Below are 27496 nucleotides of genomic sequence, written 5' to 3'. Positions count from 1 at the left end.
AGCAATGTTCATAGACTACCTCAAATGATTCAACAACCAACAGCATACCATGTTCCTAATAATCCACAACAACAGTACTTTCAACATCCGACTTACCCAACTAACTTTACATACACACATACTCAGCCTCTTCCAACACATCAATATGTACCACCTACACTTGGTCTTCCATCTGCTCAAACAACTGCCTCATTATTTGTTCCAAGTACAACAACTGTTACTAGTGGAAACACTGATCAGTCACTCACTACAACATCTACTGTTGTGCAGCAAACATTCTGTGGATGTCAATGCAATGGAGCCTACACAGGAAAACATCACTAGCCTAGAGGATTTAGTTGAATCATAATGTGATATTGTATGTATTATTTTACATTTTGGTATGTTTTCTATGGTATTGCTGGTGTGGAAACATATCAAAATGTAACACATTACTTATATGCAGGTGGTCATATTTTTGTTTTCCTTTACAAAAATTCAATAGAAATTACTCTATCACTTCAAAAACAATACCTGCCTGTTAGAATGAAGCCTTGCTCTGGACATGTTGATTGGACCATCCATTAGAAGAAACTGGGTTTAGGGAAAAAATGCATGCACATAAACTACTACACTAACATTCAGACACCATTATTATTAAAAATCCAGCCACTATGCAGTATCTGCATATGGTCTGGTCCCATACTTGTATTTCAATAGTGTCAAACAAATTATGTTTGCGTGACATTATTGCATAATAAAGTATGGTGTTTTGTATGGGCTAATGTCCCTGACAAAATTGTATTAAAAAAAAAAAAAATACAGGGTGTCTTGCAAAAGATAACATACATACATAGGTAAAATAATAATTCTGGACTAACTTTTTCAAATCAAATTTGCCATCATTTTATTAGTCATGTACATTCAGTAGTACTGTTTTGAGAATAACAAAAAATCCTGATGTTATAACAATATAGTTATATCACAATAGGTTATGGGGACCACAAACACAACCAACCAAAAAAAAACCTCAAATTATACCTATGTATGGTCATTTTCTCTTTTGTATTACACATGTGTTTGTGCTTATGTAACCAAGTGTTAAAAAACTATAACAATGCCAAAATTATACATGACTATGGCGATATAAACTAAAATAATCTTTAAACTGATTCCTCACTTGTAGACCAGAAGTGGACACATTGGTTCTGACACTACCATTCTCTACAAATGGTGCATTTAAAGCAGGCAACTCCTCAATGTCTTCGTCATTGCTTTCATGTAATCTACAGTAATTATGTAACACTACTGTCGATTTAATGACAGCCTTGACGGTGGTTGGAGTTGTATGGTGGTTTGATAAATGCGCCATCTTGAGGCCAAAATGCCAAAGGCACGTTCAACATAGCAACGTGCTCTGGCCATTTTGCTATTAAATAGGGCTTTCTCTGGATAGTAGTGCTAACGTTGTTCTTGGGTAGTAGGGCTATAAGAGAGCTGTCCATGGGTAGCAGGGCTATAAGAGAAAGTTGCTTGGGTAGTAGGGCTATAAGAGAGATGTCCCTGGGTAGTAGGGCTATACGAGAAAGGTCCCTATGTAGTAGGGCAATAAGATAAAGGTACCTGGGTAGTAGGGCTAAGAGCTCTTTACTTAAAGGGAACCTGTCACCACTTTTTCAGCCTATAAGCTGCGGCCACCACCACTGGACTGTTATATATAGCATTCAAACATCCTGTATAGAAGAGTCCAAACTGCTGTGTAGAATATAAAAAATACTTTATAATACTCAGCTAGGACGTCGCTCCGGTGCACAACAGTCGGATGGGTGGCGCCGTTATCCGGGACCGGCGCCTCCCCTTTCAGCCATCTTGGTCTTCCTTCTTCTGAAGCCGCGGTGCATGACGTGCCTACGTCATACACACGCGCCAGCACTGAGGTCTTGCGCAGGCGCACTACAATACTTTGATCTGCCCTGAGCAGGGCAGATCAAAGTGCGCCTGCGCAGGACCTCAATGTCGGCGCGTGTGTATGACGTAGGCGCGTCATGCACCACGGCTTCAGAATAAGGAAGACCAAGATGGCCGAAAGGGGAGGCGACGGTTCCGGAGAACGAAGCCACCCATCTGGTATAAGAGCCCACTGGTGGTGGCCGCAGCTTATAGGCCTAAAAAGTGGTGACAGGTTCCCTTTAAGTAGTAGGTCTCTGATAAGTAGGGCTAAGGGTGCTGCCCCTGCTAAGTAGAGCTAAGGGTGCAGTCCCTGCTTTATTTGGCTAAGCGTGCTGAATCAGCTTAGTAGGGCTAAGGGTGCTGTTCTGGACTAGAGTCCAAGATAGACTGCTCCCAATGCTGGGTATTGGCTTCATCTGCTCTAAATCAAAAGATGGAACATGCTCCCTTTTCTGGACCCTATCCTAAGTACTGGCTGCCTCCGTGCTGATTTAAAGATGGAACCTGCTCCCTCTGCTTATGACAGCCCTTTTAAGTGCCAGTTGACTGCATCCCCTCAACTTCAAAGATGGCACCCACTTCTTGTGCTGGCACTGCACACCTTACTAAGCACTGGGCTGCATCCACTCAGATTCCAAGATGGCACCTGCTTCCTTTTGCTGGCTCCACCCCTGCTAAGCGCTTGCTATGTTTATGTAAAATACAGTCAGTACGTAGTAGAGGGGGTTGCACCACCACAAGGGGACGGTGCCATCTTGGAATTTGAGTTTCAGTGCACACCTCCACACTGCTCTTTAAAGAGAACCTGTCCGCAGCATTTTACTAAGTAAACTACAGACAGGGCCATATTGGCACCGTCATACTGATTAAAATGGTACAAGAGTTTCAGAAATCTGTTTTGTATATTTTCTTTAATATATGTTTGAAGTTTACTTCTATTCATATCTTCGTGTATTGGGACGGGCCTGGAGGAAGGGGTCTCCAGCCTTGTCGTTGCCCCTCTTCTGCCTCTATGTTTTTTCTTCATCCATATATAAATTTCACGCCGGCGCTGAAGGAGCCATTGTCGGTGCTTGCGCAGATTGATGTCCTGGCAGTCTTCATGAAAATGGTGCCAGCAGCTGCGCATGTGGAGATTGCTCAGTGCCACCGGCGCCAATTCGTTGAAGTCCACCTTGAGATTTTTAATATTGTAATAGGCAGAAGAAGCTTTGCAAATTTATTTTTTCATACGAGAAAATCACTGATGAAATACTGATGGTATACTGTGAAACATTAACCAAACACTGATGAAAATCAATCCAGTTTTTGCATACGAGAAACATCACTGAAGTCTGAAAGAGGCCTAAGTTTAATTTAGTATCATAAGCTGTTTCTTTTGAGTGAAAAGTACAGTAACCATTGCTCTTCCAAGCAATCTACAATGTTAAAACCATTATAAGGAAGTTTATTGATATTTACAAGTTGCACACACAGAATGCATATTAAATTAACACACAAATGGTGAAATGTAAATGGACCATCTATAAAAAGAAAAGGATATGTTAGAGAAATACACAAAATGTCTACAAAACATACTATATGTTCAGTTCATTTGTAACTAATTACAAACATATCTTTTAGCCATGTGTTAGGCTAAGTTCACACTTCCGTTGTTAAAGATCCATCAGGTCCGTCAGCAACGGATCAGTCGTTTTTTAGTTGACAACTGATGCAGGAATCCTGTGAAAAAACTGATCCGTTGCGTCCGTTGCATCCGCTGTGCGTCCGTTTTTTGACGGATCAGTCATGATCCGTTTGTGTTTGGGACAGCCCAGTGGGTGTGCCAAACATGCTGGGCATGCTCAGTAGAGCATGACGGAATCCTGCGCTGGATTCTGTCGTAAGACTGATTACGACGGAATCCAGCACCATAGACAAACATTACAAGCTTGACGGATGGCGACGGATTCCTGCGCGGCGCGTTAATTTTGACGGCCCGAAAAACGTTACATTCTGCGTTGCTCCCCGCTCGGCGGTCAGTCAAAAACGACGGACCGCGACGCAGCGGATACAACGCAGGGTCATCAGTCGCAATCCGTCACTAATAGAAGTCTATGGGGAAATACTGGATTCCTGCAAAATATTTAGCAGGATTCCGTAATTCCTCAAGGCTACGGATTGTGACTGATGCAAAACAACGGAAGTGTGAACTTAGCCTTAGAGAACCTGTTTGGGTATGAGCACTCTGAGTATTTGAAGTAGACATTTCTACACCAAAAATGTGTACATTGCATTAAGTATCGACATTTTTGGCATTTTTTTTTTCTTTTCCCCAGTTCATTTGAATAGATGAAAAAGGCTGCAAAAACGCTGAAAGAATTGACATGCGACAGATCTGAAACTGCTACAAATCTGCAAGGAAAAAAGCAAAGCAGTATGTGCATGAAATTTGAGAAATCTCATGTATTCCGCTGGTACAGTAAAATGATGCATTTTTTGATAGCAAAAACACAAAGTGTGAACAAGCACCTCAACAGAAAACACAGTTTCAGCTGTTGCTGAAATCCGCAGGCAATCCGCACTCAAAATAATGTAATTTTTGTACTTACCGTAAAGTCTCTCTTAGGCTGCTTTCACACATCCCTTTTTCCTGTGCGGCACAATCCGGCGCCTTGCAGAAAAACGCAACCGTTTTTTTTTTTACGCCGGTTGCAGTTTTTTTGCATAGACTTACATTAGTGTCGTATTGTGCCGCATGGGCTTGCGTTCCGTCTGTTTTTTGCCGCATGCGGCAGATTTAGCCGATGCGGCGGCCGGATGGAACGTTGCCTGGCACGTTTTTTGTCCGGCAAAAAAAAAAAAACGCATCGCGCCGCGATTTGCAATGCATGCATCCGGCCGCCGCATGCGTTTTTTTCCACTGCGCATGCTCAGTAGCCTGCCGCAAGCAGCAAAAAACGGGCGGCCCGCATGTAAAAACGTATGCAAAGGATACGGTTTTGTCGCCGCATCCGTTGCATAGGTTTTAGAGACGGATTGGCCGGCTCTGCTAATAAAAACCGGAGGTGTGAAAGCAGCCTTATAGCCTTCATTGGGGGACACAGGAGACCAAGGATATACGCTGCTGCCACCAGGAGGTGGACGCTAAGAATTACAACTAAGAAAAAAACTTGACTCGTTCCAAGCAGGCTACGCCCGCCTACTGGCATCCAAGCTATTCAGTTAGTGAGAAAAAGCAGTAGGAGAAGCAGAGAACACTATTCTTAAATAAATAAATAAAAGGGTTGGTGCTTTGTCCCCCAATGAAGACTACAAGAGGGAGATTTCACGGTTAAGTACAAAAGTTCTCTTTTCTCGGTCGCTGCATTGGGGGACAAAGGAGACGAAGCGATGTCTCAAAACAGCCTCTAGGGTGAGAAATACATATAAATGGGTAAAGGCAATTCCTCTCAGGGAAGTAACCCAAGCGACTGCCGCCTGTAGCACCTTTCTGTCCAGACTCGCATCTGCCAAGGCAAAAGTATGAACTTTGCAACATTTTGAAAAGGTGTGAACAGAGGACCAAGTAGCAGCTTTACAAAGTTGCAAGGATGAAGCTTGATGGCGAAGACCCCATGAAGCCCCTACTGCCAAAATCTATTAACCTTACACTGTCAGAGGGGGCACTTTCCTCTTGGCTTAATGCTTATAAAGCCAAGAGGAAAGTGCCCACTCTGCCAGTGAAAGCTTAATAGACTTTAGATGGCAGACTTTGGATTTTTTATGCCATCTTTAATCTAAAGGGCAATGGTCGCTTTGGAGGCAGAAGACCTTGGCGAGATCTTTTTTGACTGACAAATACGACATCTGAACATCTGAAGGAAGCTGTCACCTTCCAATAGTGACGCACCACTCTGGCCAGATCCAAACAGTGTAGGGATTTCTCCACAGTATTAGAAGGGTAAGGGCAGAGAGAAGAACAATCTATTCGTTAAGGTGGAAAGAAGAAATAACATTGGGACCATATGGAGAACAAGAAATGGAGAGTGGGAGAAAAGAGTCGCTAGTTCAGATACTTGTCTAAGAGAAATGATCATGATCAAAAGCACCAGCGTGGGGGAGTGCTGTGGATTGGTTCAAAGGGAAGATACTGAAGCACAGAAAACAAGATTAAGGTCCAAGAGAGGCTGGTAAAGAGGAACAGAGTAGGCCAAACACTGAAAGACGACTTGCGGTCTGGAAGCCAAGTTCATCTGAAAAGGTATAGATCGAGCCAAGACCTAGCCTTTGAGGGAGCTAAAAGCCAAACCAGACTCGAGACCCCACTGCAGGAAGGCCAAGAGAAAGGGAAGGGGGAAAAAAAAGACCCACTAAAGGGAGTCTAGCTGAGAAGGGGAGTGGCCTACCAGCTCCACCAGGCTACAAACAAATTCAGTGACTAAATTCCAGTCCTGACTTCAGCTGATGCTGCAGAAGGCCGCAAAAAGGGCAAGGGAAAGAGTAGGAGTCTGTAGGAAGCCTCAGAAAGGAGAAGAGAGGAAAAGAATGAAGAAAACAGTGGGCTCCTGACCCGTGTCTGTCTCCTAGTGACACTAAGCTAAACTGAGTAGCTTAATTGCTAGTAGGCAGGTATAGTCAACTTTTTTTCTTAGTTGTAATTCTTAAGGTCAGTCTCCTGCAGCATACACCCATGTCAATCTGTGTCATGCAATGAAGTGACAGAGAAAATGTAATTTTAGGCTTACCTCTAAAACTAAGAAACTTTTGGATTGTTGTTGGCCCTTTATGATTAAAGCAGAGATAGGGAATAGGATACTAGTGGTGTCGCTAATTTAACAGACTTGATGCTCTATCCACCTCACCTGAACTGAGCTACGGCAGACCACTATTCATATAAAGAAAAAAAATATTAATTCAGCCAGAAAATTAACATTTTATATGATTTCTAAGAACACACAAAGGTCCAGATTCAAAAAGCAGTTTTCTGAGATAAAACCGCTTGAAATTTGTATTTGTATGAACATTTTGCATCAAATTTACATGGGGGTACAGACCCTTTAAGGAGGTTATCCAGGAAGTTATTAATTTTTACTATGTGTCTAAACACTAATAGGCAAGAAGTTGCTAATAGATGAACTAACTGGCTACTGTACTCTGCGCCGACTCAGAACACTCACTGACCGCTTGTGTCGGCAATTCAGCTGCTCCATGTCAACAGAGTAGCTCTTGTAAGCTGAGGTGTCAATAAGGCATGACTGGTGACATCATGCTGACGTCTCGCAATTAGGCGACCGGGAGCCAGTCGTCATTCAGCATGAAATCGGACATCACGCCCTGTAAATAAAGCAGAGCGGAAAAGAAACTGCTGTTCTGATGACGTGACAACAGCAGAAGCCGCTGAATCACTGGTAGAAGCGATCAGTGATCGCTCTGTGCCACCAAAGATAGGTGCCGAGCAAAACCAACTTTCAGCTCATTTGTAACTACCAGCCTGTAGTGCTTACGCAAATTATAAAAATAAAAGTCCCAGATGAGCCCTTTAATAAATTGAGTGCAGTCTTCATCAAGAATGATGTGCAAAACGACAGTCTTCACTAATCAGGGCTCAAGACTGAAATGTCTTCACAGGTTTCATCCTCAGGCAAATCATTTTCCACACACTGAACATTTAAAAAAGCTTCTTCCTTAATGGAATTTTCTGCTGGTAAAACATTGATTTCTGGATAAAATATTTCACTTACTGAATATGATTGAGGCCCTATGTGAGTCATCTGATGCTTAACAAGAGAAGATTTCTGGATGAAGCATTTCCCACATTCAGAACATGAGAATGGCTTCTCACCTGTGTGAATTTTCTGATGTTCAGCAAGGGATGATTTCTGAGTAAAGCATTTTCCACATTCTGCACATGAATATGGTTTCTCCCCTGTGTGAACTCTGTGATGAACAACAAGATCTGATTTTTGGGCAAAACATTTCCCACAATCCAAACATGGGTAAGGCCTCTCGCCTGTGTGTGTTTTCTGATGGTCCAACAAAACCGATTTTCGAGTAAAACGTTTTCCACACTCTAAACATGAAAATGGCTTCTCCCCTGTGTGACATTTCTGATGTCCAACAAGAGATGACTTCTGGGTAAAACATTTTCCACATATTAAACATGAGAATGGCCTCTCCCCAGTGTGAGTCCGTTGATGTTTAAGAAGATCCGATTTTTGGGTAAAATATTTCCCACATTGCATACATGGATTTTCCCCTGTGTGAAGTCGTTGATGTTGAACAAGACCAGATTTACGGCTAAAGCATTTTCCACAATCAAAACAAGAAAATGGCTTCTCTCCTGTGTGAGTTTTCTGATGATCAACCAGATTCGATTTTTGAGTGAAACATTTGCCGCACGCCTCGCATGTATATGGTTTATTTCCTGTATGTGTTTTCTGATGTTCAAAAAGAACAGATTTCCAGGTAAAACATTTCCCGCATTCTGTACATGAAAATGGTTTCTCTCCTGAGTGACCTCTCTGGTGTTCAACAAGAACGGATTTCTGTGTAAAACTTTTCCCACATTTAGTACATGGAAATGGCCTCTCATCTGTATGAATTCTCTCATGTTTAATAAGACCCGATTTCTGGGTAAAACCTTTCTCACATTGCGAGCATGAATATGGTTTCTTATCTAAATGAAGTAGCTGATGTTTAAGTAGACTTGCCTTGCTTTTAAAATATTTTCCACACTGAGGACATGGGAACAATTTGTCCCCCTTTTGACCTGTGCTTTGTTGAGTTATGAATGACTGATCTAATGAAGTAGAGGGATCAGATAACGGCTGCTTGCTGTGAAGAAATGACAGTTGATTCGGGTTGATGACGTTTTCTTTTGAAGTGTTTATTGCGATATTTTTGACATCTAATTTACAATCCGCGGATAAAGAGGTCAGATGTCCTGAGTTTTCCGTAAATCCATCTGCTGAGAATAAAAACAAAATTTGAATATCCCAGCTTTTTAATGAAAAATAAAAATCAATAAGTTAAGGCAGGACATCACATGTGACTCCTCGACACTACTGAATGCATAGGACAAATACTTTTGTGGTGTATAGAACATTTTTGCAAATTTATTAGCTTCCAAGAATGTTATGCTGAGGTCATCCAAATTTACCTCTCAGCTATTAATTCTGACATGCTCGCTCGGAATGACAGTACATAGCATACTTCATCAGGTTTCCAGCATCACAGTATTGATGGCCTATTCTTCAATGCAGGAGTGGAGAACCTTTTTTCGGCCAGAGGCAATTTGAAAATTTGTACCATCATTCGGGGGCCGCACAAAATCATCAACTTACAAATTACCCTACTATATTTAGTCAAACAATTAACTCACTGTGGCGGCTGGAGCTTCTTGTTTTTGGTGCAGCTGTAATATTAGGAGACATTGATCTTATTCCTTCTCAACTGCTTTACTAGGTTTGTGTGGGCTGGAACTGCTGAGGGCATATACATCACATGAGACGCTGGGGGCATATACAGCACAGGGGAGCGCTGGAAGGAATATACATCACTACTGAGCCTAGACATGACTGGGGTTCCTTGACCTCACAGTATGTGCATAGTTGAGCCTAGAATGTATGGGCTCCTTCCAGGTTGGTGGATGTGTATTGTGTGCGGGGTTTAAAAGGTCAGCAGCCAGCAAGACATGGCTGGCGCCTGAGCACTGTGGTCTTTGGGAATCTGCCCGGGGGCCGCAGGTAATGATCCCCACCCCTGCTTCAAAGGGTTTTCAGATAGTAATTTTTTTTTTCCAGGCATCAATAGTTTTAAAAGCATAACCAAAGCCTTGGCCTCCCAGCAATTTGTTTTAGCTGCAATTAATAACAAGCTAATCCAAACATATATAGTCCATCAATGCTACGTGACACCTATAAGGGTATATCCATATTATATCAACCATACGTATGGGGAGGAGGCAGCAGATTTTATACACCTAAGGTGGTATTGCCCTCCTTTTGGAAGGTGGTCGTAGCTATCTCCACTTAAATCTTCTTAAGATGTGCCTATTGGATATACTTGATGGAGACCCTGGCTCAATACCCTTGCATTTTTCTTAGGCCCGTTTCACACGTCAGTGAAAAACAGTGACGTTTTTCACTGGCGTGTAAAACACGCACATGTCCCTGCGTGTGCCGAAAATCACGGCACACGTGGGTTGTCTAAGTGCAATCCGGGCTCCGTTCTCCGTGGCCCGTGATTGCACTTAGAGATTCACTCACCTGCGCCCGCTCCCGCTGTCCGTGGTGCTGATCGCTCCCGCGACGCAGCATCCGGCCGGCGGTGACCCCTGCAGCAGCTGCTTCCGGGTCGGCTGTGTCGCGCATAATGAATATGCGCGACAGTAATCAGCCGGCACAGAAGGAGCAAGCTGCACGGGCTGCAGAGGACATCGCTGGACGCCGGGTGAGTTAAAATGTTTTTTATTTTAAAAGTACGTTTTTTTCTGGCACATGTTTCACGGACCACACCACTGCGTGGTCCGTGGAACATCAGTGATGCCAGAAAAAAATGGACATGTCTCCGTGCAGCAATCACGCACACGCGGGTACGCTGCACGGAGACACGTGCAGTGACAAATCACTGACGTGTGAGCAGACCCATTCATTATAATGCGTCTGCGTATGTCCGTGATTCTTTTACGTTTAAAAAAAAGCACAAACGTACCAGAATCACTGACGTGTGAAAGGGGCCTTAGGGAAACATTTTTTGGCTTGTATGGCTATCACTATGAGATTAATTGGTTTCACACTTGATCAATATGGTCATTTCTGCTGCTTCCTATCAGAGTGTGCTATATAAAAGTGGACATTGTCTTCAAAACTTTGATAAGGTATGGAAGCCTTGGCTTGATTCCCCTTTGACTCAGGTGATGAAGTGTCTGACAGAAGTGTCATATGCTTTTTGTTAAGATATTTGACCCATGGTATAATAAGGGCAACGTTAACTTTACCAGATAGTATTAATGAGCAATATGACATATTTGTCTTTCTATTCTATGATGTAACCTTGCTTTATTGTATAATCTTCAAAACAACAAGTTTTTTAAAAAATAAGGCAAAACTGATCAATGGAGGAGATTGCTTTGAGGGCATTAACATTGGAATGGAAAAAGTACATTCAGCTCTATTCGCGGACGATATCATATTATTCATGAACAGACCACAGAATGACCTTTTAAAAACAATACAACAGATAGAGAGATTTGGGTCTATGGCAGGTTTTAAATTGAACAAGACAAAATGTGAAATACTGTTTCTGAATGAGCGAACTATGTCATCCCTGAAAATCTATGGAATAGAGGATAACATATGTGGGATACCGATAGCAAAAACCCACCTTAAATACCTGGGGATCCAGTTGGGACGCCAGCCTGCCTCCATTTATGAAATAAACTTCAAACAGTTGATACAGAAAATAGAACGAGAGCTAAAGATGTGGGAGGGGCTGCCGCTATCCCTGCTAGCTAGAAACCACCTCTTAAAAATGATGAGTTTCTCGAAGCTGTTATACCCAATGCAGACTATCCCTATATTATTAAAGCATGCGGATGTAAATAGACTGAATAAAGCATTTACAAGCTCCCATGGAAGAGAAAAAGACCAAGAATTAGGGCAGAAAAACTAATGCTACCACTGGAAAAGGGAGGAATCAAGATGCCAAATGTGAGAGGCTACAACCTTGCATACTTGATGAGGCATGTAATAGACTGGCTGAGGAAGACAAATAGCTATTCTAACATAAAATTGGAAAGTGAGTGCTGTAGACCATGGGACTTGGGGGCAATATTACACACGTCATTGGCCAATATTCCGAGGAAAATTAAGCACTCCCTGGTATGTAGGGATACGATAATGGCGTGGAAAGCAGTGAGGAAAAAGTTTAACCTGTCCTGGCGAATCTCCAAATACCTAAATATCTGGAATTTTCCGGAATTCCCAGCAGGGAGGGAAAACAAACTATTTCTAGAATGGAGAAATAAGGGGATCAGTGGGGTGAAGGATCTGCTCCATGAAACGGAACATAGGTGGTTGACCCTTGAGGAGATGGTGAACAGGTACGGGCTTTCCCCATTCCAAATCATACAATACAAACAGGTGGAAAAAGGAATAATGGGACTATTGAGGGATGTTAGAAAAGAACAGGTAATGAATGAAATGGACCAATTTATAATGAAGGATAAACAGGAGATTACTATCTCCTCCCTGTACAAAGATCTGAGAACAGCACTGGTACCACTGCACTCGGACCAGGTCTGGGGAGCGTGGGCACGACAACTAAAAGATACAGAGGCAGGGGAAAAGATACAGCAGGGATGGATGAGGATGAGGAAGGAGGTGATTAATGAGGAATGGAGGGACACACAGTTTAGATTAATGCACAGAGCAATTTATGGTTTTAACATCCCCACCAAGCAGACTATGAATAAAATAGAACATTGCCCCAAATGTAAACAGCCGAAAACGGACTTATACCACTGGATTTGGCAGTGCCCACAAAGTCAGAAATTTTGGGGAAAAATGAAGACACTTATAGAAAAAGTATGGGAAGTGGAAATGGAACTAGACCCATTCTTATGGATTTTCCACCACAGGACTAAAGAAAAGGAAGGAGGAGGAGATACACGGGGGACCACGATTCCAAGACTCTTTCATAATATTGCTATGATAGGGAAAAAGGCCCTACTACGCAGATGGCTCGAGGAATCTGTTCCATCAGAGGAGGAGGTGGTCAATCAGATTAAAAAGCTGCTCAATATTGAACAGTTGGAAGCCGAAAGAAATAAGGACGAACTAACGGGAAACTTTTTTAAAAAATGGAAGAGATTTATAGTACAACAGTATGGAGTTGCAGAAATACGGAAAGTGGTATCTCCTTTCACTAATACGGAATGGTATCTACTGGGAGACTTGCAAGGCACATTGGGAAAGCTGAAAATACACACGCAGTAGAGACACAACAGTAGGGCGAGACGAGGGTTTCAGAGACATAGGGCTTCAAACGGGAATCAGAATATAGAGGAGCTGTGTGTTCTGCGACTTATACCTGGTGTTCAGCGTATTAAAAATGTTGGGGGGGATAAAGTGTGAATAAAAGAGGGTGGGTTAAGACAAGGGGGGGTAAATTGGTAAGGTGAATTTATTCTTGTTCAAATGTTAGACATATTGTAATAATTCTGAAAAATGCAATACAAAATGTACGTTTAAAAAAAATAAGGCATACTCACCTTCCAAAGCCATCTGATCTGGAGGTTAGTGCTGGCTCAGGAGGTGTTGTCCGAAGTCACAGGACTGCTGCAGCGGTCAGGTGACTAGAGAGCGCGTTATCAGGGGAACATCCGATAATGCGCTCTTCTAATAATCTGACTGCACAAGCCATCCCTTCTCAGTAAATTAGAAACCTGTATTTACTAAAGACAGATTTTACCAAGGAATTGAGAACTTTGAAAGTGAAAGATCAGTCCAGGAGGAGAAATCAGCAGATTTGTCTAAGGGCCGCTTTACACGCTGCGATATCGCCAGCGTGCGTACCCGCCCCCATCGTTTGTGCGACATGGACAAATTGTTGCCCGTGGCGCACAAAATTGCGCGGACCCGTCACACTACTTACCTGCCTAGCGCTGTCGCTGTGACCGGCGAACCGCCTCCTTTCTAAGGGGGGCGGTTCGTTCGGCGTCACAGCGACGTCACTAAGCGGCCGCCTAATCAAAGCGGAGGGGCGGAGATGAGCGGGACGTAACATCCCGCCCACCTACTTCCTTCCTCATTGCGGGCAGCCGCAGGTAAGGTGAGGTTCCTCGTTCCTGCGGTGTCGCACGTAGCGATGTGTGCTGCCGCAGGAACGACGAACTACATCGCCAAAGCATTGGCAACGATAATTGGGAATAGGGGGTGATGATTTTGAATGTTTTTGCGACGATTCAAAATCGCTCATAGGTGCCATACGCAACGACATCGCTAAAGCGGCCGGATGTGCGTCACAAATTCCGTGATCCCAACTAGATCACTTTAGCGATATCGTTGCGTGTAAAGCCACCTTAAGATCCATTATTATTAATTTTATGTGTGTTACTGATTTATGAAATAAAAAATAAAAACAACAGTTACGCTTTAAAATTTCGGGCTTTTGGACTGGTAAAGAGCATTATTCATTAAAGGGAATCTGTCACCAGATTTTTGCCTCCTAATCTTCCAGTGATGTATCACGTACTAAGCTGCTTGCTGTAATTTTGATAAAATCATTGTTTTATCAGCAGGAGATTATCACTAGAGGACTAGTAAACATGCTGCCATGTAGTACCACCACACCTCCATCAGTTGGCAGTTTTCTGCCTATGCACAAAGTACACAGAAAGCTGCCAATCAGTGGTGTGAGTGGGGTTATACAAAGCTCAGCATTCAGAGAACTGCTAGTTCTACAGCAGATAAAACAGTTTTTAATAAAAACCAGAGTAGCCAACAAAGTAAATGACACATCACTGGAATCAGGGTCTCTGTCTCTACGTTATGCTTCTTTCAGATGGGGTGGTCAAAGCATAGTGACAGATTCCTTTTAAATTCCAGAAAATGTTAACCTGTGTTTGCTTTGCTATGTAACGGACAACAAAATATAATAAATATACCGCAAGTGTCTAATAGTTTATAGATGACAGTCCTACCTCTGGTGAAAACCTGCAACATCCGGGCATAGAAGAAATGAAGAAGTGGTCGTTCATGGGGCTGGTTCTAGCAGACATCAACAATGCAATAAATGTCTGTTTGTAAAATGGTGGCACAAATCTGCATGATAGAATGTCGTCGGGTTGCTAGCTTGTTAACAGGCAAATGGCAATATTTTAGGCTCACTCTAAACTGAAACACGGTGAGAATGGACCTGATCTTGTCCTGTGAGATGAGGGAATATGGCCAAGGGTCCAGTCTCATTTATGACTCCTCTTGCGCTTAATATCAAATACCCCACCTTGAGACTGTATTTCTGTGTCAAATTTATTTAACGATATGGCACATTTTCAACTGTTCGAGAGGAAGAACGTCTTTCAACTTCCAAATCTGGCTTTGGCAACATCATCTTTGTAGATTGTGACTTTTTTTTTCTCTGATGCTTTAGTACATTTGACATGTACCAAAAGCCCTATATTTTACTGTTCAAGACTAATGCGGGCGTCACACAAGACGATCTATTGTGCGATGCATCGTCGGGGTCACAGTTTTCGTGACGCTCATCCGGCATCGTTCACGACTTCGTCTCGTGTGACACCTCCGAGCGATGCAGTATCGGTCACAAATCGTGAGTCGTGTACACGTCGCTTATTTTTAAAAAATTGTTTATTTTTCATGGCCGGTTGTTCATCGTACCTGGAGTAGCACACATCGCTCCGTGTGACACCCTGGGAACAATGAACACAGCTTACCTGCGTCCTGCGGCACCCGCCTGCTATGCGGAAGGAAGGAGGTGGGCCGGATGTTTATGTCCTGCTCATCTCCCCCCTCCGCTTCTATTGGCCGGTGGTTGTTTAACGTCACTGTGACGCCGAACGTCCCACCCCCTTCAGGAAGAGGATGATCGCCGCCCACAGTGAGGTCGCACAGCAGGTAAGTGCGTGTGACGGGGATTTAACGTCTTTGTGCGACACGGGCAGCGATTTGCCCGTGACGCACAAACGACCGGGGCGGGTGTGATCGCTCGTGCGATCGCATGATAGATCGTACCGTGTGACGCCTGCATAACAGTTATTTTATTTTTTTTTGTCATAAATGGATAGTAGACATGAAAATGAGCACGTTAATAATATATCTTATCAGAGAAATCTGCTTCTTTCTCCTTCTGGACTGATCCTTCACATTCAATTAATGGCTAAAATAATGTATACAGTGAAAGCATTACTAAGAAAGATGATAGCTGGTGCTTTTAAATTTCTATGGAGAGGAAGGAGGAGCTAAAGGAAAGTTCCAACTGCAAGTTCCAACTGTCATCTTAGTAATGGGAAAATCTGTAAAAAGGAGAAAATATAACTTCTGTATTCTTTGGTTATAACTTACGTGTGCTGATTTCTACAGGTATCTCCTCCTCCTTACACTGCACATCACCAATCCCATATGACTCATCGCCATCCATTACTTCAACTTTAATGTCAATAAGATTTTCAGCCTGATTCAATAAACAGATAAAATTCTTATCAGAAAAATGGCTGGTAAAGTGAATGCTTAAAATTTTTAAAATAAAATCATCAACTCCTTTGAAATAACATCCTGTTATTTGCTTAGAAATATTTAGATAATCCTTTAAGGACTAGGGAATTTTTTTCTTTTCTTTTCAGCTTTGCCCATAAATTTTCAATAGGATTGAGATCAGGGTTTTGTGATGGCCACTCCAAAACATTGACTTTGTTATGCTTAAACCACCTTGTAACCAATTTGGGAGTATGCCTCAGGTCATTGTCCATTCGGAAGATTTATTTCCGCCCAAGCTTTAAGTTCCTCGCTGATGTCTTGAGATGTTGCTTCAGTATTGCCACATAATCTACTTTCCTCATGATCCCATCTATTTTGTGACGTGCACCAGTCCCTCCTGCAGCAAAACAACCCCAAAACATGATGCTGCCATCCCCATGTATCACAGTTGGGGCGGTGTTCTTAGGCTTAAAAGCCTCTCCCTTTTTCCTCCAAATTGTAACGATGATCATTATGGCCAAACAGTTCAATTTTAGTTTCGTTAGACGTCAGGACAGGTCTCCAAAAATTAAGGTCTGTGTTCCTGTGTGAATTTGCAAACATTAATCTCGCTTTTCTTATATGTTTTTTTGGCGTAATGGCTTCTTCCTGTCAGAGCGGCCAATCAGCCCATGTTGATACAGTACGCGTTTCACTGTGGATAATGACACACTCTTACCAGCTTCCGCCAGCATCTTCACAAGGTTTTTTTGCTTTTGTTTTTGGGTCGATATGCACATGTCTTACCAAAGCACATTCATCTCTGGTACACAGAACCCGTCTCCTTCTTAAGCGGTATGATGGCTGGACATTCCCATCTTGTTTGTACTTGCATATAATTGTTTGTACAGATGAATGAGCCACCTTCAGGTATCAGAAAATTGCACCCAAGGATGAACCAGACTTGTGCAAGTCCACAATTCTCTTACTGAGATCTTGGCTGATTTCTTTTGACTTTCCCATGATGCTACACAGAGAAGCAGTGTGTTTCAGGTGTGAATTACCGTATTTTTCGCTTTATAAGACGCACTTTTCCTCCCCAAATTTTGGGAGGAAAATGGGGGGTGCGTCTTATAAAGCGGTAGCGGGGGGGGGGGGGTCCTGTCTGAGGCGATCGGGCGGGTGCCTGTGGCTGCATGCAAGCGCCCGGGTACCTGTACTTGCATGCAGCGGCAGCCGGGTACCCGTGGCTGTGTACGGGCGGCAGCGGGTGCTGTGTGGGGTCGGCAGCCAGGTACCTGTGCTTGCATGCGGTGGCAGACGGGTACCCATGGCTGTGTGCGGGCGGCAGCCGGGTGCTGTGTGCGAGCGGCAGTCGGGTGCCCGTGCAGGTACTCGGCTGCCGCCCTCACACAGTCACCCATCTGCCGCCCGCACACAGCCATGGGTACCCGGCTGCCACCGCACGCAAGCACAGGTACCCGGCGGCTTGTACGCGGGGTGGGCGGGCAGCCTGCTGGCTGCCACTCTGTGCATGCGGGGCGGGCGGCTGTGCAGCTTACCAGTTGTCCGCGGTCCCACTTTCAAATGATGGCGCCGGTGGAGCTCTTGGATGAGAGCTCCATCTGCGCACGCGCTGCTCCGGGAGTCAGCGCGTGCGCAGATGGAGCCCTTGGATGAGAGCTCCATCTGCGCATGCGTCGCTCCGGGCGCCATTACTTGAATCGGGACCGCGGACACACTCCACCACTGAGCCGTCGCCGCCGCTCCCACTACTGAGCCGCCGCTGCCACCACTGAACCGGGACCGCGGACACACGCCACCACTGAGCAGTCCCTGCCGCTGCCACCACTGAGCAGTTGCCGCCGCTCCCACCACTGAGCCGCCGCCGCCGCTGCCACCACTGAACCGGGACCGCGGACACACGCCACCACTGAGCAGTCCCTGCCGCTGCCACCACTGAGCAGTCCCTGCCGCTGCCACCACTGAGCAGTTGCCGCCGCCGCTGCCACCACTGAACCGGGACCGCGGACACTCACTGCACCGGCCTGCTGCACGGCTCACACGCCACGGCTGCTGCCGCCACCACGGACCCCACGGATCCTGCCACCGCGGACGCCACCGCGCCTGCAACCACGGCACCTGCAACCACGGACCCCGCTGCCACTGACCTGCCGCGCCTGCCAGCACAACCTGTGCCTCCTGTGACCCCGCTTCACCACCACTGCTGCCCCCCTCCGGTAAGAGAACACCGGAGTATAAGACGGACCCCATTTTTCTTTTTTTTACCTTTTTTATGTCTAAGTTTGGGGTGCGTCTTATATTCCGGTGCGTCTTATAAAGCGAAAAATACGGTAAAATACATCCACAGGTGTGTCTGTGATTAACTCAGAAGCTTCTAAAGACATGACATCATCATATGGGCTGTCCCATATTGTCTAAATGCATAGTACTGTTAGGCTATGTAATTTTTGACTTTGCAGAAAGTAATAAAAATGTCATAAAACATTCTCTCTCTCTCATTATTCTGGCACTTGGCAAATATAAATAATTTTGGTTCCTAATTGACCTAAAACAGGAAAGGTTTATTCTGATTTCATGTCAGATAGTGAGGAAAACCTGCAGATATGTCTTTTTAGAAAGTGTATGTAAACTTCTGGTTTTAACTGTATTCACAATTATTGGTTTTGGAATAGAGTATGAGAGGTCTCTGCTTGCAGTCCAAATTTACGTTCCTTCTTCTCGGTGGACGTATGCTTTTTCCCCTCCCAGCTGCTGTCAATCATAGCTCGGCAGTGTCAGAAGGGTGACAGCACACCCCTCCAAGACAATTCGGAGGAAACACCCATTTACACTACAAGCAGAAATTTCACATATTGCCCTCCAAAAGAAAAAAAATCTGAGTAACTCTGCAACAGAGCGATGCAGTGCAAAATAGAAAATGAAAGGATCAGAATCAGAAGCACAGAGATTTCTTACAGGGTATTTATCTTTTTTTTAAGCAAGTGAGGGTGGGTGCACACAATCTGGACGCAGAATGCCTTCTCCTGCAGACACACAAGTGTTCTTCGCAGGAGACCGCAGCTGCGCGTGCCCACGATCAGGGTTTTGGGCCCCTGCAAATTTTTGGTCTGTTCTCCCTGCAGAAAACACTTGCATCTCCACAGCATAAATTGACATGCCGTGACTCGGGAAGCCGCATCGCATGTCTGTTTACGCTGAGGGGAAAGGAAGCACAGTGGGCATGAGATTTCTATAAATCCCATCCACTGTGCTTGGACTGTTCATAGCAGAGTTTTGGACACAATGAAAAGACGCTGGGTCCAAAACCCTGCAAACCCTGATTTGAACTTTTAGGGTTTTTTTGTTTTTAATTTTTTAAACTTTTTTTTTTTACTTTATTTTATTTTATTTTACTAGTCCCCCTAGGGGGCTATATGGATCAACAATCCGATCGCTCTGCCCTATCTGCTGATCACAGCTACACAGCTGTAAACAGCAGATACGCTCACTATCTGCTTCACTTGGCACCGGGTCGAGTGAACTGAAAGTAATTCATGTGTAGTACAGGAGTCATCACATGACCCTGTGCTACCATGACAACCACCGAAAGTCACGAGCTCCCCGCTGCGACTGAAGTGAGTCTTGCTATCAGCGATGACGTCACTCAGGTTACCTGCGGCCACAGATCTCAGCGGGAGGACTTCTGATGTGGCCGCGGGTAACCTCAGTGATGGCACCGCTGATCGCGCAGATCACTTAAGTCACTCAGGGGATTTGAGGTCACCGGTGAGACCTTCACCGGTGAGCGAAAATCAGGCCACGACACACAGACAGAGCCGCGGGATGACAATGAAGTCTGGTGACGTTCATCCGACTTCATTCTGATCGTGGGGCTCTGTCTGTGTCTGCTGTCAGAGGCCATTCAGCTCTGCCACATGGCTCTCTCTGTGGCTGCTGTCAGCGGCCATTCAGCTCTGCCACATGGCTCTGTCTGTGGCTGCTGTCAGCGGCCATTCAGCTCTGCCACATGGCTCTCTCTGTGGCTGCTGTCAGCGGCCATTCAGCTCTGCCACATGGCTCTCTCTGTGGCTGCTGTCAGCGGCTACGTAGCAGAGCTGAATAGCAGATGACATAGCTGCTGAGAATAAAAACAGATCCCATACGGATCACACAAGAATTGCACATGGACTACAATCATGAGGAAAAATCACAGAATCGCATTGCAGTTGCATCACACACGGATCAACACTCAGACAGAGCTCATGCTACTTTCTAGCATGAGAATCGGTCCGATTTTCCAATCGCAAGTGTGACTCCAGCCTTAGGGAAATTGAAGCTGCAATCATCTGATTGCCTGTGGTATACATAGCAGTGAATTAGCCCTGCTCTCTATAGGAGAAGTCAAAATCTCCTTTGAATGAGAAAGATTCATAATGACAAGCACGGGGTCATCAACAGATCTCCAGCTATCATGACAACCCATCGGCGCCCCGCGATCATGTTAGGGGCATGCCGATGGGAAGGAATGACACCCCACTGCTGCTATGTGTTAAATGCCGCTGTCAGAGATTGACAGCGGGATTTAACTGGTTAACAACTGTGGGTGGATCTGTTAAAGGCACTTGATAGCTGATTAACTCGGCATGTGAGCCCACATCAAAGGTAGGGACATATCTTTACATCAGCATCAGTTTTCAAATATTTTTTTGTTAAAATGTTACTATGGTTAACAGTTTAGCCGAAACTTTTCATTTTTTTTTTTTATAAAATTTAAAAAATCTGTTTTCTTTGGTTTTTTTTTTTTAGGAACCACTTCAATTCTGAAGTGACCTTGAGGGGCTTATATGTCGGAAAACCCCAAAACAAGACTGTTTTGAAAACTGCCCTCCTCAATGTATTAAAAACTGCATTCAGAAAGTTTGTTAACCTTTCAGATGCTTCACAGCAATGGAGACAAAGTGGAAGCAAAAAAATGAAACATTTCTATTTGTATAAAATATTGCTTTAGCCTCAAATGTTTAATTTCTCTCAAGATTAAAGGGGGTGTTACACGCAGAGATATCGCTAGCGATGTCGCTGGTGAAAGCACCCGCCCCCGTCGTTTGTGCGTCACGAGCAAATCGCTGCCCGTGGCGCACAATATCGTTAAAAGCAGTCACACGGTCTTACCTGCCTAGCGACGTCACTGTGGCCGGCGAACCGCCTCCTTTCTAAGCGGGCGGTTTGTTCGGCGTCACAAAGCGGCCGCCCAATAGAAGCGGAGGGGCGGAGATGAGTGGCCGTAACATCCCGCCCACCTCCTTCCTTCTGCATTGCCGGCGGCCGCAGGTAAGCTGTAGTTCGTCGTTCCTGAGGTGTCACACATAGCGATGTGTGCTGCCTCGGGAACGACTAACAACCTGCGTTCTCCACAATCAATGATTTTTTGAAAAGGAACGACGTGTCAACTATGGATGATAAGGTGAGTATTTTCCATCGTTAACGCTCGCTCATTGGTGTCACACGCAACGACGTTGCTAACGATGCCGGATGTGCGTCACGGAATCCGGATATATCGTTAGATTCGTCGTTGCATGTAACAGGGTCTTAACAGGAAAAAATGGACCACAAAATGTGTTGGGCTATTTCTCTCAAGTGTGCAGATACCCCATATGTGGTCAGAAAGTACTGGTTGGGCACAATGAAAGCACTGCAAGAGAGGAGAGCTATGTTTGAAGACTATTTACAGAGCTGATAAGTGCCAGAACAGTAGAAACCCCCGCTATTGACCCCATTATCGAAATAACACCTAGAGGGTGTAAATACAGGGCAGAAGTACAGTAGCCGTACACAGTCACCATATGCTTAACAGGTCTATCTTGTACAACTCTGTGCCTGAGGACATCAGTCCATCGCACCAGATCGGTGGGCATATTTAGTATCCCCCTCCCCCCCGACTATCAGATATTAATGACCTATCCTAACTTTGTTACTTAGTCCCTCCATTGAAAAAACAGAAGAAAAATGCACATGGAGGTTATTTGGACTCAGTTTGTGTCACTGCAATCTATGGCCCTGTCAGTGGTCCATCTCAATCCGCTCTGAGTCCCATTTTTAGAGGGATTCACACGAAACCAACAAAGATGCAGTTTGAGCAGGGCTAAAGATTCGTCTTCCCAGAAGGGTACTCCAGGGGAAAGAGCTTGCTGTCAGATATCACTGCATATTACAGCTGATTGCTGTAGGACTCTGCAGTGACACAACTGATGTACAACTTAGTTTGGAGCGAGTTATTCATGGAAAATGTTTTCTACTTTTCTTTTATAAGAGTCAATGAAGCGCTCATATATAGATCCTTTAGAGCAGGGGTTGGGAACCTTTGTGGCTGAGAGAGCCATGAACGCCACATATTATAAAATGTAATTCTGTGATTGCCATACTCACTAGGGGAGAGCGGTGGTGGAGCAGCTCAAAAGGTCCCAAGAGGCAGGGTAGGCGATGCTGCAGGCACGGAGGATGGGGTGTCGCGGCTCAAGAGGGTCAGTGTGCAGAGGGTCGTGGGGTGTCACATTGGCGAGCGCCATTGATCTGCTGGCGGGCTGCTTGGAATTTCCCGCAGTTGACGGGATGGACTTCAAGAAAATGGCCACGGTGTGTGCGCAGATCGACACGATAGACTTCAAGAAAATGGCTGCAGAGTCCTATCCTGTCCTATCTGTGCACACCGTCTCCGCGGCCAATTTCTTGAAGTCGATCTCGTTAACTGTGGGAGATTCAAAGCAGCCCGAAGATCAATGGCGCCCTCTGCCGCGACACCCCACAAAATAACTGACCCTGCGCCACCACTGCCATAAGCCATATGGTAAGCCATACGCGGTTTGTAAGACACAATCCCATTTTCCCCTCAGTTTTGGGGGGAAAAAGTGCACCTTACAAACCGGAAAAAACTGTATTTTTTATTTAAGATTTGTCTGTGAGAAAGATGCTACCATCAAAAGAGCCACATCTGGCTCGCGAGCCATAGGTTCCCGAACCCTGCTCTAGAGCATTTGGTCAACCTTAATCTCTACCTACCTCATGATCCTCTGGACAATCCTGGGAAAAGAACGGACTGGCACTTCTCTTTGGTGTGCTTGTATTACTAGATCCACCTATAAAACATACACATACATCACCTGAAGATATGGTTTACTTGTGATGACTAGAAAATGTATATATCCATAAGACACTTAAATCTGATTGCCTTTACAATTAACCAAAGTATCCTCTAACCTGGTGAGGCCATAGGCTGCTGATCATCATTCATGTCATCTTTGTACAGATCGCTATGTCCTTCTACATACTTCCACTTCTCCATGGAGAAATATTCTGTGAAATCCTGGCACACAATGATACAGTCATCATCCAGATACCATTCTTGGCTTTACCGTATAATGTGCAAGCATCCCAGCAGCGCTCACCTCTCCAGTCAGCACCTCAATGATCTTATTGGTGAGGTCTAGGATCTTCGTCCTATTTTTTCTGATATTAATTATTGAGTATATTTGAAGGCATGTGATGGTGCTTTGGGTCTGGCTCTGTTCTCTTGAGGCATTAGGATGGTTGGTAGGAATGCCGCTCTCACAAGGTGTCTTCTTCACTACTGTGCATTCCTGTGTGAGATGAGGAAATATCACAAAAAACGTAGTGGTGAACAAGCCCTATACAGACTTGTAAGATCAATGTCACTCAGCCTGTATTTTGTTCTGTCAGCAGGTTTTTGCTATGTATTCTGACAGCACCATAATGTAGGAGCAGAGACTCTGATTACAGTGATATGTCAATATATAGAGGCCAACTGGGCTTTTGCTTTCTAGTCCAACCGTGCCGCAGCACTGATTAGCAGCACTCTGTCACACAGAAAGCAGGTGTGTGGGTGGAGTTATACACAACTCAACATCTAAGCTCTGATACATTTGCAGCACAAAACAACGTGACTATCTTAACCATTGTAAACTAAGTGATACAACGCTGGAATAAGAGTCTCTGGCCCTACCTCATGCAGCTGTCAGATTATATAGCAAAAACCTGCTGACAGATTTCCTTTAAGGGGAATCTGTCAGCAGGTTTTTGTTCTTTAAGCTGATAACAGCATATGTATAGACAGAGACCCTGATCCTACCAATGTGTCACTTACTTGGCTGCTTGCTGTAGTTTTGACACCCTCCTGCTGATAAAACAGTGGATTTTATCACTAGAGGACTGGTAAACGAGTGTCATGTAGTCCTCTATAGAACTCAGTATAACTCCGCAATCTCCACCGATTGGCAACTTTTGTGCCTATACACATACACAGTAAACGGTCAATCACTGAAGTGTCCGGAGTTATTTAGAGCTCAGCATTCAGAGAACTGCTAGATCTGCAGCAGAAACCAGTGATTTTATCAAAAAGACAGCAAGCACATCAGGCAGTGATACATCACTGGAATCATGTTTTCTGCTACTATATCATGTACTCTCAGATTGGGTAGAAAAACCTGCTGACAAATTCCCTTTAAAGGTGAATCAATTGCTTCTTAACCAGGATGTGTGGACCCAAAGCTAATGGGTAATTTCTGAATTAGAACTTTTAAAGGGAATCTGTTATAAAGTTCTGCTCTCCTGAGGTATGGGGCATGCAGGTCACAGAAAGTGGAATACAATTTCCAGAGAAATCCACATTGTTCTGTTAAGAATTGTGGGCCAGATAAAGATCCCCCAGAGAATCGGCCTCCAGAGCTTATCTTAAATAAAAAGGGTTAATACCATTGTGAGACATGTAATGATTGAAACCTCGCTCTCATAACCAAACTCAGCTCTACATTGAGATTAGAACTAACACAGTACAGCAGAAGTGAACTTTGTCTCCTTACAAACATCTTCAGCAGCACTTGTCCTGTCTTATGGCTGTCTGCTCTGCTGCAGAGCTGTGCCTTATTATAACTAGCAGTGCAGCAGAGATGAACTATGTCTCATTACAAACACAAGCACATTGACAGCTGACTTCTCAGCGCGATCACCTTTGTTGTAATGCCCTTCGCCCACTCTGCGTGTGAGATGGAAGCTGAAGCACTGAGACGATTGCGTTTGTGTGAGGAGGTAGAAAGTTTCTTTTTAGGTTTGTAATCCTGGTACTGGTACATGACTTTTCCTAATCTGACAGCTTCTGTGTGAATGTGTGTAGATGCTTTTACTTCTTACTTTTCTTATTGGGCTGGCCACCTGATGTATTTTTCTCTTCTTGCTGTGTGCTGCTAGTTAGGAATAATGTACAAATACCAAGGAAAGTCTGCATATTATATCTGTTTCTATGTTATAAATTCACTTACCTGCAGCAAGGTGTGTCTGTCCTGACCTTATAAGAGACTGGCCAGGAATTTTCTGGTGTTATATAGGGCCTGGTGCAAGGGATTGTGGGAGTTTTCCATGTGTATAAAAGGTTGCAATTAACAGCAATCTGTGTGGATAATGTTTTCTGTTTTGTGGAGCTGCAACAGCCTATGTACCAGACCAATGTGAACTGCATATGGATTTGCCTGGTGATATTTCTCTTTTGCTGGAAGACAGATTCTTGTGTTAAAATAAATGCCTTTGGGAAAAATATTTGCATGATCTAACGGACTCTTAACATCCCATGCTTCACATATGGTGTCAGAAGTGGGATTACTTTTGAGTATTGCTCCAAGTACTCCTAGTGCAAATCAAAGGTGTTATGTACAAGACACGTTCCTGGCGTGTGAAAGCAAAAGGATCTCCAGCTGAAAAGCGAACTGAGGTAAAGAAAACCAAGGCTATGGAAGGTCTAGGTGCCAGACCTAAAGTGAAGGACACAGCACAAAGAGGATGAGGCAGAATACTCCAGTGCTGCTGAACAGCCCAGTGCTGCTGAACCACTTGAAAGGACTTTACCTGAGAGCATTGCTGAGCTGATGAAATGGCTGGCTCTGCAGCAAGTCCAAGCTGACAGAAGAAGAGGAAACCAGGAGACATCATGAGGAATTGCGACGTCAGGATGAACGATGGAGGGAATTGTTCCAGACGCTAAAATAGGAACAGCGAGCATCTCCCCCCTTCTCGTGCTCCACCTGCAATGGAGTCGCCTTGGAAAGACCCTCATATGACAAAACTTACTCCACAAGATGATGTTGAAGCATATTTAACCACGTTTGAGAGAATCGCAAGCACCTGTCAGTGGGCTAAGGAGCAATGGGTGGTGAGACGAGCAATGGGTGGTGAGACTAGCACCATATCTTATGGGACAAGCCCAGCTTGCATATAGCCACATGAATATACAGGATGCCAAGAACTATGATTTGGTGAAAGAAATGATCCTAATGCGTTATGACATCAATGAGGAAACCTACAGACAGAGGTTCAGGGATCTCAAATATTGCTACACCGATAATCCAAGAGAGGTCTTTACCCGCCTGCAAGACTTATATATGAAATGGATGAAGCCAGACACTAAATCCATTAGAGGTTGGTGAAGAGATTATACTTGAACAGTTTCTATACATTCTTCCAGCTGATGTTAATGCATGGATTAAAAAACATAGCCCCAAGAGTGCTGACAAAGCTATTTCATTAGCAGAGGACTTTCTTTTTGCAAAAAAAGATATCAACAGAACATTCAGACCGTCCAAATTACTGTTTGGTGGGAGGAGCCCAGACACTAGGACACCATTGGAATCAGCCAAAAGTGACAAAATGTGTTATATCTGTCATAAGAGCGGCCATACTGCAAAGTTTTGTCCAAAGAAGAACACTGAGAGCTCAACATCAACATAATTTTATTCTTCCAGTGACTTTATCCGGCCAGTGCTAGTTAGGCTGGTTTCACACTACGTCTTTTTAACATCCGTTGAAAACGTTATTTTAGCGGAAGTACGGATCCAGTGCAAATGCGTTTTCATTTCAATGCATTTGCAATGGACTCGCGTTAACATCCGTTCACCTGCGTTTGCGTGCGTTATAGTGAGGATCCAGTGACTTGCAGTTTTTTAACATGTTTCAAAAACGCTACTTGTAGCGTTTTTGAGCTGCGTCCAAATACTGCAAATTGCTGGATCCTGACTAAACAGCACGCAAACGCAGGTGAACGCTGGCATGCTGATAGACAGGATCCTGCTTTTGTACTGAGCATGCCCAGAAAGTACTGAGCATGCCCAGAACCAGTCTCGCGTGATCTGTCTGTCTCTCCTCCTCCCTCCCTCACCCTCTCTCTCTATCTCGGTCTTTCCCCCTTCCTCTCTCTCCCACCTGAGAGCTGCGGACACTCGTAACCAAGGTAAATATCGCGTAACCACCTCTTAGTTACCCGATGTTTACGTTGGTTACGTGTGCAGGCAGCCCTGCTCCTAGCAGCTGCAGACACTCGTAACCAAGATAAATATCGGGTATCCAAGGCAGAT

At 44.5% G+C, this 27496-nt stretch overlaps 1 protein-coding gene across 4 annotated transcripts in view; it reads right to left on the bottom strand.

The window, feature by feature from the left end:
• Positions 1 to 2038: 2038 nt before the first annotated feature.
• Positions 2039 to 27496, bottom strand: part of LOC142311217 (uncharacterized) — a 45714-nt gene continuing 20256 nt past the window's right edge. For 3 of the 4 annotated variants that reach the window (XM_075349424.1, XM_075349425.1, XM_075349426.1), the window contains exons 3-7: positions 23528 to 23719; positions 23340 to 23445; positions 23142 to 23218; positions 15975 to 16083; positions 2039 to 8857 (exon numbers count right to left, since the gene is read on the bottom strand). In XM_075349424.1, the coding sequence (XP_075205539.1) occupies positions 7485 to 8857; positions 15975 to 16083; positions 23142 to 23218; positions 23340 to 23445; positions 23528 to 23719 (1857 nt within the window). In that variant the 3' untranslated portion in view covers positions 2039 to 7484. The remainder of the gene's footprint in view (positions 8858 to 15974; positions 16084 to 23141; positions 23219 to 23339; positions 23446 to 23527; positions 23720 to 27496) is intronic. The other variant, XM_075349428.1, reaches the window with a different exon arrangement.

This window comes from Anomaloglossus baeobatrachus, chromosome 5, assembly GCF_048569485.1.
Source record: "Anomaloglossus baeobatrachus isolate aAnoBae1 chromosome 5, aAnoBae1.hap1, whole genome shotgun sequence".
NCBI lineage: Eukaryota > Metazoa > Chordata > Amphibia > Anura > Aromobatidae > Anomaloglossus > Anomaloglossus baeobatrachus.
This window is presented reverse-complemented; position numbering and strand designations above follow the sequence as displayed.